General features: G+C 44.7%; 1 protein-coding gene across 1 annotated transcript in view; it reads right to left on the bottom strand.

Moving 5' to 3' along the window:
• Positions 1-7,096: 7,096 nt before the first annotated feature.
• CASQ2 (calsequestrin 2) overlaps positions 7,097-13,181 on the bottom strand; it is a 63,498-nt gene continuing 57,413 nt past the window's right edge. The window contains exons 9-11 of the mRNA XM_047084927.1: positions 12,228-12,328; positions 10,011-10,085; positions 7,097-8,451 (exon numbers count right to left, since the gene is read on the bottom strand). Coding sequence (XP_046940883.1) covers positions 8,239-8,451; positions 10,011-10,085; positions 12,228-12,328 — 389 coding nt within the window. The 3' untranslated portion in view covers positions 7,097-8,238. The remainder of the gene's footprint in view (positions 8,452-10,010; positions 10,086-12,227; positions 12,329-13,181) is intronic.

Here is a 13,181-nt window from a genome sequence, read left to right as displayed (position 1 = left end):
GAAGAGGTGCCCCTCCGTTATAGAAACAATGGAATATTCGCTTCATGTGGTTCATCATTCTTCAAGAAAAATGATCGTAAAATTCGAACTCTGGTGGTAATTCCTTATTTTTATAATGGATTTGCTGTAGGGTTTAGTTAAATAGCAAACTCCCCTGAGATCCCTAAATTATGACATTACCCAAACTTGATGTCCAAGCAGTCGTCTGTGAGTACAACTGTTGTATAGAGTACAGGACACTAGCCAGAATGAGAACAGCTGGGTCCTGACTCATGGGGGTGGTGAACATCACTCACCTGGTGAATGACCACTTACTCAACAAAGACTCTAGAGAGAAGGCCAGCAGGGCCGAGTCAGGTCTTCAGAGAAGTTCATTTGCCAACAAATTGCTTTTGTATTGAAAGAAATTTTCACTTGTGGATCTACAACCCGGAAGATTCCATGACAAAACCATCTGTCTCTGTCTGAGGGAGCCAGAATGGTTTGTGCAAAAACGGGGCTGGGGGACTTTGCGTTCTTTCTTGGTAGTTGATACTGTGCTTTTTGTAACCGGGAGGGGGCAGTTTTGCTAATCAGTCTCTGCTCCCGTCACCACGTATGTATGAGAACTTCTGAATAGGCTCTGATGAGGCCTTTCGAACATCTAAATGAATGGATCAACCAGCAGTCATCCACACGAGGACACTTACACACATGCACAAGATGTGTCCTAGGAGATGTCTTCTCATTGTGACATCTATCAGTACCAATGTTAGTGTTTACAGCTGACACGGCGTACCTGGCAGCCAAGTCATTTGGTCCCCTTTTGGGTCCCACCCCCAATCCCAATTAACTGTTAAAACATTTTACATGTTGCATTTTTTTATACTGTAAAACTTGAAAAATAAACTGAACTCCCAAATTGTATTTGGCTTCTTTTTTTCATGTGATTATTTCAATCTAAAAAGTTGTTTGGTGTTTTTCTTTTTCTTTTTCTTTTTCTTTTTTTTTAGGGAACATTTGCGCTCTTGTATGATTTTGATACCCTCTGAAAAACACGTCAAGGTTCCGTGAAAACCAAGACAATTATAATGATAGATTGAATGAAATGTGGATTGCCACTGTAATGAAAACTATCTGTTGTGATCATTTTATGCTCAAGAGAATGTTTTAAAATGAATAGATAACTGGACATTAAAATCATAGGGTCTAAAAATGAAGATCAAATGGGCCTTTTGAATAAATCAGCAAGTGAAAAAAGATCCTGGAGTTAAGTAGGGAGGAAGAAAAGTGTCAGACCCTGGATTTGTTGGGGGGGGGGGAGTAAATATTGGATTGTTTTGGTGAGTGGTTTGGTAATTCAATGTTAATTATTGAGGGATTTCAGATAGGTAGGTCTATTTAAAAGGAACTTGATTATTTTCCAAAGAAATATTGGAACTTGCCTTCTGCTACACTCAGCTACTTTTTACCTGGATAGAATGCTGATAGCACACAATCAAATTCTCACCTGTTGCATGGACAGGGGTCAGAGAAAGCAATTGATTTGAAGATATTCACTGTATAGATTATTGACAAATTCTGTTTCTCTGGGCCATCGGCCAAGACGTGCATACTTTCTTTTTTTTTTTTTAATTTTTTTTTTCAACGTTTTTTATTTTTTTTTATTTTTGGGACAGAGAGAGACAGAGCATGAACGGGGGAGGGTCAGAGAGAGAGGGAGACACAGAATCTGAAACAGGCTCCAGGCTCTGAGCCATCAGCCCAGAGCCCGACGCGGGGCTCGAACTCACGGATCGCGAGATCGTGACCTGGCTGAAGTCGGACGCTCAACCGACTGCGCCACCCAGGCGCCCCTGGACGTGCATACTTTCTATCTGCACAAGCAAACCCTGCTGGAGAAAAGATTAAAGTTGCCTGCAGACATAAACCGAAGAGTCCTCTCTTTTTCATTCACTACCCATTCTACTGCTATGGAATTTTGGAAGAGTTTTGAGAATATCAGATGATAAACTATCAGATTACGGAAGTGGAGTGAGAGATACCAGAATGGCACCAGTTAAGTCACTGCCTGCACGCCCAATGCCGGAGACCGGGCTCACCAGCATTGGCGTGACATGGGCATTGTCCCTGTTTCCAGAGAGACTTGGCAGTTCCCTGCTGGTGTCAACGTGTCACGCAAGTATCTTCTGGTTATACAGGCTAAGGTTGACCTGGAAAAACAAAAACTGCACTTGACTTTTGGGTATGTTCTCTGTATTTACAGTTGAATGTGTTACTGAGGTTCTGAGAATTTGTACTATTTCAGACAAGATGATGATGCATTTGTAGGACTGACACAAGCTTCTTTAAACATTTTCCTTCTCTAGCTTTTTGCTCAGCGCTCCATCTCACCCACTCATTTCTGCCTTCTGTGATCCGCATCTGTGAACAAGCGTCAAAGGGCCGTTGATTGAATACTTGAGCGAATGAGTGAATGAGAACACGATAGCATATTCAGGGCTGAAGCCACCAGCCACAATCTAATCACATGTGATTATTTTAAGGGAATCATTGGTATTTTGTAGGGTCCTAGGGTTAACCTTGAGCATTCTAGCCATCGCTACTCTGAAGAGTTCAGACTGCTAAAATGCCAGATTAATTCCAAAGAGGTCCTTAGTTCACCTTGCAAGCATGTGGGTCTGCAGATGCATTACAATAAATGCACAGTCAGGTGGCTGTGGTTATCCTGTTCCCGGAGAGTGGGGTCTGGGATTTCTGCTGCCATCCCATGCTGCTTTGCTTCCCGTCGTGGTGCCTGTATTTCTAGGTGACTGTGCTTACCTGACTAAAGAACTTCACACATCGGAAGCTTCCTCACTGAGCCAAAGAGTTCCTGTGTTCGTATTTTATTATTTTATTTATTTTATTTTATTTTATATTTTATATTTTATTTTATTTATTTTATATTTTATTTTATATTTTATTTTATTTTATTTTATATTCTATTTTATTTCATTTTATTGTATTTTACTCTATTCTATTCTATTCTACTCTATTCTTTTTAGCAGTTGGCGCTCCGAAGCAACACTGAACAGATGATAGCATTGCCAAAAAGTCCCTGCATGACTTTGGATAATCACCAGCATATTCTTAATGGTACTAATAGCTTTTGATAATCACTAGCACATTCTTAGCGGTGCTAATCACTGTTAAATTAGCTTTGCGTAGGGCTTAGAGAGTACTTAGTCAAACAAGTTTATTAAGTACCTATCAGAACTTAGGCACTGAGGATAGAACAGAATTAGACAAAGTCTTTTCCCCAAGGTTGCTTTCAGACGAATAGACGTACACATAAAAGCATAATAAATTGTAGTTTCTATAAGAGAACTTTACACAGGGTGCAGTGAGGGCTCAGCAGATGAGGTGGCCAGTTAGCTCCAAGAGTCACAGAAGAGTCATAGGATGCATCCTACTTTATACTTAAGGTAAGATAGTTGGGAGTTCGTCAGGCAGGCACAGATGGGAAAGGACAGGCATTCCAGTAGACGGAATAGCATGAGCCAAGGCTTGGAGCTGTTAAGCAGCCAGGAAGTTTCCACAGACTTTAGCTTCTAAGAATAGAGGAGGCAGGTGGTCGGGAAGCATCATGGGAGATGAGGCTGATAAGGTGGATAAAAGGCAACACACATAGACCTTGAGTGTCCTGCAAAGGAAACTGGCCTTTACCAATTACAAAGGTACACCTGACCCCGTAGCCTGTTGCCAGTGGTGCTGATAAAACAACTTCTGATAAAACAACCACCGGGCGCTATAATCCCAAATGGGCATGTGGACGCCATAATTCCAAGACAGACACTCCACGTAGGCAGCAGAAATCACCCCGTCTCGTCCGATGCTTTCCTAATCCAGGATCCCAGATCCCGCCAGCATCAGTCAGCGCTACTCACACTTTGCTTTCTTCATATGGAGGCGAGACACTTCAAGGACTTTGGGTTTTACAAAACCCATTCCGTTTCTCCTCCCCAGCCTCCCACGACACATCCTGGCTCTGCATTCACAGTCAACGACCTTTCCATTCATAGCTCACTCTTTGGCTTCTTCTAGTCAGGAAAAAAAAAAAATTTTTTTAAACACCTACTGGGAATAGAGAGGCACTGAATTTTAAGCATGTGTGTGACATCGGTTTTTCATTTTAGAAAGATCACTTGATCACAGCACTCAGGCTGGGTTGGAGATGGGAGACAGTTGGAACCCTGCTGTAACCCAAGTAGGAGATTGTACAGCCTCAGTTAAACAGCAGGGGTGGGCACAGAGGAGAGCCCAGGACTTGCTCCCTAGTCGATGCAGAAGCAGGACACAACGGAATGGCCGTAAGATTTCTGGCTCGAACACTGCCAGAGGGGGATACCTCTTCCCCACTCCTCTGCTTCTATGAAGAAGAATCATTTCCTACATGCTGCTGGCCTTTTGCCTAAACCTTACTCCTGTCCTGAGATAGAGCGAGTTACCCGGTTAGTGGGTAACAGACCTTTGTCCAGATTTCTTGGGGTGAAGTTCTTGGGGCTGAAGTTAGTGTGGAGGGTCTGGTTTTTTTCTCTTCTCCTCCATCCTCGCCCACTGAAAGGCAATGGCCTTGGTCCTCTCTACAAGTCTGATTCCCTTGGGGAGCCCGCAGTTGGAGGCAGGAAGCTTGGGAAGCCCATTCTTCTCATATCTAGTCTCCAAATTGCCACTCTTCTGTAATAATGGTGATTATTAATTATTATTATTAATTACTAACATTGCACTGCTGACTTCTTGACCTAATTTGGGGGAGATCTTTAAAGCCCCCAAACTGCGTTGATCTTAGGTGCCTAGGGGACCTCCAGATGAAGCTGTCCAGGAGAGATGGTTGGGGTGAGGGGTTTGAAAACAGGAGAGCCTGGCTAGAGACACATGATGCTGGTAACCACAGGCTGAGTGAGATCACCTGGGGGAGTGGATGAGCCGTGGTTCCTAGCCTTGGCTTGTGTCAGTCCCCAGTGACTCTAAAATGTAGATGGTCAGTCTCCAGCTCTGTAGATGGCACATCAGGGTGTCTGGGCTCGAGACGGGCATCTGTGTTTTCTAAATAAGCTTGGAGGACAATATTCTGATGCTCGCTGAGCAGGGTGGAGAATCCCAGTGGGAGTGGGAAGTTGGAAGGCAGAGCCCCAGGACCCACCAGCACTTACGAGGGGTGAGTGTGTCTGCATGTATCAGGATTGTTGATCAAAAGCTACTTGGTAATGATCTATGACAAATGACATTACTAGTATGGGCTTCCTGCATTATACACACTAGGGCCTAGACAGTACACAGCCTTATTGTGGAAAAGATCAGCTCATTTCTAGCTATGAGATGTTACTTAAAAAAATACACTGAAAATGATTGTGCATTCTGGATAGCACAATGAATTTTTTCCCCGACAGGATGGCCAGAACTTGCAGTTCTAATTAACCTCCATTTCAAATATGGAATAAGTTGAGTATGGCCTCCAGGGAAGGAATATCTTGGCTTAAGCAGCGAAAAGAATTGTGGGAAATTCACTTGCGTCCATCTCAGGACACCATCCAAGGAAAAGAACTGGGATCCTTTGATTGCTTAATTTAAGGAATTTGATTTAGTTTAAATCCTTGATTTCAGTATAAAAATGAAGTTACATTTATACTCCTTTAAAGTGTTTGTGTGGCCCTGGGAAAATTCCTTGGGCCCTCTGAGTCTTTGCTTCCTCATCTGTAAAATGGGGAGAATAAGAATTTTGTGAGGATTAAATGACATAATACATGTAAAGCACATAGCATCGTGCTCCAGGCACATACCAAACATTCAATAAATACCAGCTCAAGAGGTTTTAGACCAATAACTAAACAGCACTACTACATACAAACGGTACTAACTTAACACTCAGTGCTTCTAATATGGGAGTACCACGACATGATTTAGACTTAATGCATATTACTCAGCCTCCAGGAACAGGGAATTTTTCCTGGGCTGGAGAACAGACCACTTTCATGACAGACCACATTCCTTGACTACTTGAAAGATTAGCTTCAAAGATTGCTTTGAAAATTTACCTCCCCAAGAGCTTATTAGAGGTGTGGTTGGGTCTGGCTGGGTCACAACATAGTCCAGCTTGGGAAGTGTCTGCCTTGCTTTGTGAAGGGGAGGCCTTGTAAGCATTGTTATCCAACAGCGCTGGGGAATGATACGTATTCTGGTGAATCAATCATTCACCCACCAGTTCAAGAAACGAGTGTGTACTTTGTGCTGGATAAAGTGCTAGTTGCTGAGGATACAAAGATAAATTCCTTGCTTCCAAGAAGCCTACAATTTAGTGAAAAGACAGGCACATAAATATGTGTTACAATTTAAATGATTTTTTAAGTTCACTTATTCTGTGAGAGAGAGAGAGAGAGAGAGCACAGGAAGGGCAGAGAAAGAGAGAGAGGGAGAGAGACAGAATCCCAAGCAGGCTTTGCACTGTCAGCACAGAGCCCAGCGTGGGGCTCGAACCATGAACCTGAGCCGAAACCAAGAGTCGGATGCTCAACCGACCGAGCCACCCAGGCACTCCTATGCGTTACAATTAAGGACAATTTCCATGGTTTGGGGTATGCACAAAATTCCATGGTTGCAGAGGGGAAGGCAGCCCCTTCAGATCACCTTGACAATTGGATACACAGTGATACCACTCTTCCAATATAGGACTCCATGAAGAGGAGGAGGAGAAGTTTAGGGGAGAAGGTAATGAGCTGGGGTTTTGCCATGTTGTTTGCATTGCTTGTGCAACATCCAAACCAAGATGAATGGGGTCTAAAACTAAGAGAGTGGTCAAGGTTAGAGACCCAGACTTGGACGTCATTAGCCCACAGGTGGTAGCTGATGGGCACGGATGATAGTACCTTGGAAGAAAGTTAGAGTCAAGAGATACTGTGAAACACTATCATTTAAAGGGCAGGCAGGGAAAGAGGGGCCAGAAAGGAAAACAGAGGGAACAGAGAGGTAGGACAGGAACCAAGAGAAAATGAGTAGGATCAGGAAAACCAAGCGAGGATTTCCAAGACAGTCTCAATATTTTCAAAGTATAAGTTTAATGGCAGTGTTAGTTGGCTACTATTCCATACAAGGATTACCCTATTTCCAAAGCATTTGCACCATGTCTTACACGTGTTAAAAGATTGAGAAAATAAATTAGAACGTTATAATGCACACTTACTGCTAAAACTATCAAGCACAATGTAACTTCTAGATAGTTTTGAAGGCACTTTGGGATTCTCTCAATTCCTGAGGGCGCCATTATGAACTCTAGCTATTGTCCTGTGCAAGTGTGGGAGGGCTGACCAATGGAGCATTGGTTGACCTCTAGATAAACCAACTTTCAGTCCCCAAGGGAGGGCTCACTAGCAGCAACAGAGAAGGGTATCTAGATCCCAGTTCAGACTAGGAAGCCAGCTGACTCAATCAGGGGCATGAACCCAGAAGAAAAAATTAAAAACCTGTAATCCTCCCACTTTCCCCACCCCCTTGTGCATACTGCAAGATTTGTCATCGCTAAAGGGAAGTTCAGAAAGCAAATCTACCTCCGATCCCAGATCCTAACGTACTAGAAATGATGGTGATATCTGTACACATGGGGTTCAAGGCCTCCGGTAGCTATCCCAACACTTGGATCTGAGCTCATAATGGTCTCACCTACATTTGAAAGAATCAGTTTAACTGATTTATAAACTCGTTTCTAAGGCTGAGCCCTCCCTAAGAGAGAACCTCTTGCCTTGAGGAGGGATCCCCACTGATGTTCTAGGCACGGGAACCAAATGGATTAATTGCGGGTCTCCCTGGGCTCCGACTGTAAGGTCACTCTATGCTCGGAGTTTGCCAGCTGTCCATTCTGTTACCGTCACATCAAAGACAACAAGTAAACTTGAGTAGCGGTGTCAGGGGATTGTTCAACCAGACCACTGGATTCCGGCACTGCTACAGCCGCTGACGGTCTGGCAAAGAACAAGAGTTTTTCCAAGACAATCAAGACAGTCCACATGGCAATAATTCCCCCACTTGTTCCTACTGAGTGGGATTACTGGGTTTAGAGGCATTTGCTGAATGGTACAGCTCCTGATGAGAAGGGGTTGGGGAAAGGGATGGGCAAGGGGGAAGGAGCTGGCGGGCGGAGGCCAGGGCTGTGTGCTGTCCCCCGCTGTGCTGTCTGCATGGTCGTGTAGCTGTGATTTTGCTTTTATCAGTCATCCGGGGTGGGGGCTACTCATCATCATCATCGCTGTCATCATTATCCTCATCAGAATTGTCGTCATCGTCATCGTCATCCTCGTCATCATCCCTGTCATCCTCATCTTCATTGTCGTCGTCTTCAGTGTTTATCTTCCCGGAAAGCACATCCTCGATCCAGTCTTCCAGCTCCTCAGCTGTGGGCAGGTCGTCATCATCTGGGATCTCCATCCAGACGCTGTCGGCCTGCAGCGAGGGACGGAGGGACCGAGGGACCGAGTGAGTGAGTGAGTGCAGGAAGGACGAGTCAGACCAGAGGGGTCCAAGCAGCCTGGCTCAGTTGTCAGGGACGTGTGCACACTGTTAAATGCGAAAGCCTCAATGCAGAACACTCTGGGTAGTATCATATTTGTGCAAGATAAAAGGAGGTGTGTGTGTGTGTGTGTGTGTGTGTAGTTTGTGCAGAACGGTTTCTGGGGAAGGAGGAAGAGTGTGGAGGCAGGGCTGTGGAGGGTTGGCAGGGGAATGGGCGGAGCCCAGCATGCTGAGACTGGCAGCTGCTTCAACCCGGCCCCTCCTTAAGATGCCACCTCCCCCCACCCACACACCCCGAATTTCTTCCTTGCTTCTCCACCCTGGAGTAGTTCCTCCAGATCCCCAGCACTCCCCACCCTAACCTGCCTGCTCTCCTTATTCCAAGCATTAGGTCGTTACTGTGGAAAGTGCTTGGGATGGGGAGGCAGGCCAGGATTGGGGCGGTTTCCAGGGGTATTGAAATCAAGTATTATTATGAGTTGTAATTATGTTTGCACTGGTTTTTTTTCCCTCTGATTACATGAGCATATCTACAAGACACCTATTTAATAAGAACAAACATGTATATGACATTTCTGGTAGGATGGCCATGAAACCACTTACCAGTGGTTCCCTCGGGGAACGGGAAAAAGAAGAAGGTCAGGGCAGTGGGAAATACTTTTGCTTTTCACCTTATCGTCTGCTGTTTTACTTAAAAATGTTTTAACTTGAGCAAATTTTAAAACTTGTTTATTATTATTAATTTAAAAGGCAGTTTCGAAAATAAATAAGTACAGAATTCCCCAGGTGACCAGACGCCCAGCAACAGGGTAAAAGGACATTGCTACCTGGGCCCCATTCACAAACATTTCCACCGCCATTAATTAGGGCTCTAATGACTTCTCTGTGACCATCTCTTTCTGTCCATTGTTTGCCCATTATCTGTTGTATCTGTACCCCTTTCTGGTTTTTTTTTTTTTTTTTTTTTTTTTTATGGTGGAGTTGTATCAGACATCTGGGCTGAGATCTAAAATTCCTCATGCTCTGCCAGTCCGCCACACCAGCTTGCCTCCCTGCCCTCAGTTCAGTGGCGCCTGCATGGTGAGAAGAGGCCCCCTCTTCCTATGTGATCTTCCTCCCCTTCTCCTGTAGCCCCCTTGCTGATCAGCCACTGTGCAATGGAAGCTTCATGTGTGGGTTCTTTTGCATTAAAACAGTCTGTTGTTGTGCTTGGGGAGAAAATTCACAGGAGAGGTTACTTGGGTGGAAAGCTCCAAATAGTAAAACAGGACAGCTGGCCCTGTAAGCAAGGAAACATGGCCATACGTTTCCAAGGAAGTGCCCATGGAAGCGAATCATGAAACCATAGATTAAGACTGGCTCAGACACTAGGCTTGGGCCACACTGGCAAGTTTTTCATTTCAGGACAGGCTAGACTCGTATACGTGGTGGCCCAGTCAGGACGGGACAGTCTGAGGGTGCCTGAGCAAGCTTTCATGGGGTATACTCACATCTGTCACATTCACCACCCCAATCTGTGGCTTGAATAGATCAATCTTGAAAGTCTTTTCCCAATAGGCAACAAGCTGAAGCAACAACAAAAAAAATGAGATTAGACAGCAGACAGAGGGCATTCCCTGTTAAAGCCACATTTTGTGGCTGGACCCACCTGCCATCCCATCATCATAGGTCACCATTGATTAAAGGTCTCCAAAACATCTGCGGGCACTTTGAAAACTGAAGACTTGGCCTCAGCCCTCAAGCACTTTAAATAAGTATGAAAACAAGATGTTATAACACAAACTATGAAAACATGTAATATAAAATCTTCTACAGCTGTAAGGAAGTATGTTACAGAGATGGTCTGACGTTGATTCCCAAATTACTTGTGGCTCTTTTATAGTTTATGTGTGGCGAGAGAGCCATTTTCCCCCACTTCTCTTTCAGTGGCCCATTTAAAAATCCCTTACCTTGCACTACTCTGATCCACGAGGTGGCTGGGAAGGTAGTGAAGTGCCATCCAATTAAAAGGGTTGGTGGCGGGGGAGGCGTACGTTGCCAGGCTTGGGATCCACATGGACTAGACTGGGGGGGGGACTGAAGGAGTAAGGGGCCGTGGGGCTAAGACAGTGCAAATGTTCAGTGACAGAAAGTCTCCAAGGCAAATATATGGCTTGATGGGGACCAGGGATAGTCAGGAACCTGGATGTCGGGAGAGTCTAAAGATTTCTCCTTTGTAAAAACCAAGATAAACAAACACACAGGGCAGGTTGGGAGAGCTGCTGGCCATCTGCAAGCCTGCATAACAAAACAGTCCGGGTAAACTAGAAATACAGTCTGGCAGAGGCTAACTAAAAAATGTCATAATATCTAGGATCTTAGGAGGCCATGACTCTGTTACGATTACCCAGAATGATGACAGTGACCTCAGGTGTCAGGAGAGTCTCTGCCTTCGATTCACTTACTCTGTATGTAGGGTTGGGTTTCAGGACCCTCAAACTCATGAAATCCCCTCCATTTTGACTATTTAATAATGATATGATCCGTCGTGTCCTATGCAACAAATGGTAATTTCGGGAAGAAGACAGGTTATCGTTTATAATCTAATGATAACTAAACGTGTACTGGTCACCAGCAGCTGGCTCATCCTAAAGTCCACTGACTAGCAGACAAAATTTTGGCATCACATAATCCTGGCTCAGGATATCACGTCTACCGCATCATAGCTTCAACCTCGCCAGCTGTTTTTCTTTTCATCTGTCAGACAGGGATTATGATAGCCCCTACTTCATAGTGTTGTCAGGAGGATTAGATGAGATGGTCCGTGTGAAGAATTTACTATGGTTCCAAGCATACAGTAGAGTAAATTAGCTACATCCATTATCACAACCACTGGGCTCGTGTGCTGTATGAATTCTGTTTATTATTCTCTTTAAAAGTAAGCATAACCCTCTCTCTCTCAAATAAAATTTGAAAAAATTGGCTCAGGTCATGATCCCAGGGTCGTGAGATCGAGCACCCCCATCGGGCTCCACGCTGAGTGTGGAGCCTGCTTGGGATTCTCTCTCTCTTTCCCTCTGCCCCCTCTCCTTCTCCCTCTCTCTTTCTGTCTCAAACAAATTAAAAAAATAAATAAAAATAGGCATAATCAAGGTTTTCTGGCCGTTGATCACTGACACCAGCAAGAGTTTGGGACTTTAATTTTCTTATACATTCAACATGTGCTAGATACAATGCTAGAACCTGGGAGAACACAATGCACGTGGCAGATGGTCTTTGCCCTCCAAGAACTTGCTCCTTCTCTCCATGAAGTTCTTAACTCCATGCAAAATGTTCAGGTCTGATTTTAATTTCTTAGTAACTCTGGTTCCCTTGGAATGACGTTCCCCCCTCCCCCAGAACATGAAGGAGGCGATAGCAAGGGAGGTGGTGGGATGGGGACAGCAATGGACGTGCTAGCAGAAGAAATTCACCCCACTCACTCGCGTGGGTGGGCCAGAGGAACCCCTGGTCTCCAGGGAGGTGAGTGCTGGGTCTAATCGTGTCAGTGCGAAAGTCAGTGTTGCCCCAGTGGCCAAGGTCTCCCACACTGGATGGGGGTGGTCATCGTGTTTCTGCAAGTGCGTCTCCTGATTCACACCCTGCTTTGTGCTCCTGGGGCTCACACTAAACACAAGCATGAGACTGTGAAGGTGACCGCCAAAGGTGCCGGGGTCTGAGCCACTCACCAGAGGAAAGTCATCCGGGTCAATCCACACGATGCTCAGGTCAGGGTTGTCCGTGTTGTCCCTGGCAACCTGTTTCAGGATTTCCAGGAACTCGTAACCATCTGAAGCAGGATTCGAGAAGGCTGAGTAACCCCAGCACAGACATGGCTTCCAACACCAAGAGCAGGGAGTGTGGTTTTTCCACGAGGGTTTCTTAGGCCTATTTGGTGCATACCCTTAATTATAGGATTATTCTATAAAATGAGTCAGATGAGAACTCCAGCAGCAAAGCAGCTTCCTCAAAGGAAATGATAAAAATTTTAAATAAAAAAATTAAAAGTTCACAGGGAAGCGGCTGCTTCTTAACTCAAAGCTGGGCTCCACTGGCTAATCTGCACGTGAAAACTGACCAGGCTTGAGTCAGCAAGTACAATCCCAGATCAGAGGAACCCATGCCTGGTCCTCAGTGCCCTGTGCCCTCTTTGGAAACCAGTAATTTGCCATCCCTGAGTTCTACATACCAAGAACATGTAGCCTGGATGCTTAATTTTCTACAACCTGGAATTTCTAAAACTTTCAAACTATGCTTCTGATTTACAGCTGGTTTCATAGCTTTGAGATAGCAAATAGGGTTTCTTTTCCTCCCTCACCATTTCCTTGTATGTCTGCCTTCCCCCAGCCAGGCAGCAGCATTCATTGCCCCCAGGGGAGGGATGATTCATAAGAAAAGCAGAGACAAGCCTTGTGAGCCTCAAGAACACAGTTTTTTGTTTTTTGTTTTTTTTTTTTTGTAATAAAAATAAAAAATTAAGCCTAAACCTTTAAGGACTGGGAGCATAAAATTTATACCAGAAACAAAAAGTTTTGGAAGAATGTTTAGTAAGAAAAAGCACACCCTAACCCCACTACATCCCCACCCGACTCCAAACTAGAAACAAAGAGTGGAGACTCTGGGAAGTATCTGAGAATGAGCTC

The sequence above is a fragment of the Lynx rufus genome, unplaced genomic scaffold, assembly GCF_022079265.1.
Source record: "Lynx rufus isolate CCGP_SWC_20201006 ecotype Redwood Valley unplaced genomic scaffold, mLynRuf1.p SCAF_2, whole genome shotgun sequence".
NCBI classification, from domain to species: domain Eukaryota; kingdom Metazoa; phylum Chordata; class Mammalia; order Carnivora; family Felidae; genus Lynx; species Lynx rufus.
The sequence above is the reverse complement of the archived record's forward strand: the minus strand, read 5'-3'. Positions and strand labels throughout refer to the sequence as shown.